At 38.8% G+C, this 2,245-nt stretch overlaps 1 protein-coding gene across 3 annotated transcripts in view; it reads left to right on the top strand.

The window, feature by feature from the left end:
- The window catches only part of cntfr (ciliary neurotrophic factor receptor), a 224,313-nt gene extending 223,058 nt beyond the window's left edge, over positions 1 to 1,255 (top strand). For all 3 annotated transcript variants that reach the window (XM_014002511.1, XM_014002512.1, XM_014002514.1), the window contains one exon: positions 777 to 1,255. In XM_014002511.1, coding sequence (XP_013857965.1) covers position 777 — 1 coding nt within the window. In that variant the 3' untranslated portion in view covers positions 778 to 1,255. The remainder of the gene's footprint in view (positions 1 to 776) is intronic.
- The last annotated feature ends 990 nt before the right edge of the window (positions 1,256 to 2,245 follow it).

The raw sequence follows: 2,245 nt of genomic DNA, 5'->3' as shown, positions 1-2,245 counted from the left end.
GTCCAGAGGACCTATACAGTTTTTTTCTTTTTGATTTTTTACCTGGATTACTGAGATGCACCAGGACACTAATCCTCTTTCGTAAATTTCAGTTTATTATTTTACAAGAGTGTATAAAAAAAGATCTGTGTCAGGTTTAAATAATGATTTGCAGTAGATGATTATTAAAAATAGGGCATGTACACTATATTCAGGGATAGTCCAGGGATTTTTGACCTGGTGTTTTGTCAAATAGTTATAAAWAGATAGTACCTTGTGAGATGGTTTTAAACTTTACAACAGTGTACATAGTAAGTAAATATAAATATAAAGCACTTTTCATAGAAATAACTTCACAAAGTGCTGTACAATACAAAAATACACAAAACAACAATGCAATAAAAATATCATGGAGCCATCCAGTATTTCCAACYCAAAAGGTGTTTCAGCAACAGCATTGAGCCAAGGAAAAAGAAAAAAAAAGAAAAAAAAGACAACAGTAAAAATAAAATACCAACCCATTTACATTTACATGCAAAAAATGAATAAAAGAAACAAACATATTTTGCTGGTTGAGTACATTTACTGTATTTAATCATTCAATCTTGAGTATACTGTAATATGATCATCATTTTTTTGAGCTTAAAAAGCCTAAAAAAATAATCATCAGTGTCCCTTGTATGTGGTGCTATAATACTTTTTTTTCAGCAAGCGGTGTTATTGTTGGTGTTTTTAAGAAATTCAGCTGAAAACTGGGCAACAACTAATATACTGGGTTGGTCACTGTGTTTCTCCAGATGTAAAGGTCATATTGCCGAAGATGAACATCAAGCAAGAAGAAGAACAAGATGAAGAGGAATAGGCTGGTGTTTTTTTCTATTTTGCACATGTTTCAAGGATACAGTGCATTGATCAGTTCTGTCCATCACACAGTTACTCACCCAAATTACTTAAAGAGGGAGGGGAGGGGGGGGTCGGATGACGATAATGCGATCGAGTACTTTTTGATTGATGGCTACAAAGAATTTCCTCAGAGGAACTTCAAAAAAATGGCACAGAGAGCAGCGACAGAAGCAGCGGGAACAACCACAGCAGCAGCAGCAGCAGCRGCRGCRGCGGCGGCGGCGGCRGCGGCGGCRGCAGCAGCGACATCAGAACGAACAGTTCAGTGTTTCATCTGGTAGCTTCAAAGAGCCACAGCAGACTCACCTGTTCAGTCTGGTTCAGAAAGCTCCTCGTCAGAGCAAGAAGTCTTCAGCTGAATTAAAAAGAAAAAMAAAACATTTTCTATTTACATTATTTTTCTTTCCTTTCATCATTAATTGACTGTTCTTTATTTTTTTTTATTTCATTATTTTCCTAAATTGCACAGTGCTTTACAGGCAAACGCACGCGTGCGTGTGTGTGTGTTTGTGTGTTTGGCCACAGCCGTGACCCCTCCCCACCCCCTCCCCTATACAGCTCAATCATCACGCCAAAGACTCATCATCTGCACCCGCAACAATGTGGAGCCCAAATTACTCACCAAGCTTCCTGAAACTGTGCCTGTCTTCATCATGGGTTCAAAACCCCAGAAAACGTGTGTGTCTGTGCGTGCGTGCGTGCGTGCGTGCGTGCGTGCGTGCGTGCGTGCGTGTGTGTGTGTGTGTGTGTGTGTGTGTGTGTGTGTGTGTGTGTGCGTGTGTGTGTGTGTGTGTGTGTGTGTGTGTGTGTTTGTTTGTTTGTTTGTTTGTGTGAGACCTGATTGATTCTCAAGAAAGAAAATGGTACGTAAATCCAATCTGGGATGAATCCGAGGATCCCTGCAGCTCCTGTTTGTGTAAACACATGATTCTGCGTGCCTCCATGACTGAATCGGACTGATGGAGCGAGAGTTTCTTTTTTTTTTTATTTGAGGACTAACACTTTGAAGAATTTGGGATTGGTAGTCTGGCTTATTTAGACAATTAGCTTTACTTAACAGCAAACGGCAAGAAGGACCTGGATTGTATTAAAAAAGAAAGAAAGAAAACAAGGTGGATTTCAGACTGAACACTTCTTTTTCTACGCAGCTGTTTTTTTTGTGTTGACAACAATGTTTGGTTCCTGAAACACTGATGCAGCTACAGTTTGTTGGTTTCTGCTCTGTGCTGTAAAATACGACAACACAAAATGRTTTACTTTCCAAAATCTGGCGCTTTTACAAACATAAAAAATATATATGTTTTTTTTTCCCTGCAGTTACATTTCAATATCAGCAGTTACTATTATGTTATTCAAAAGAATA

The sequence above is a fragment of the Austrofundulus limnaeus genome, unplaced genomic scaffold, assembly GCF_001266775.1.
Source record: "Austrofundulus limnaeus strain Quisiro unplaced genomic scaffold, Austrofundulus_limnaeus-1.0 Scaffold13, whole genome shotgun sequence".
Classification (NCBI taxonomy): domain Eukaryota; kingdom Metazoa; phylum Chordata; class Actinopteri; order Cyprinodontiformes; family Rivulidae; genus Austrofundulus; species Austrofundulus limnaeus.
The sequence above is the reverse complement of the archived record's forward strand: the minus strand, read 5'-3'. Positions and strand labels throughout refer to the sequence as shown.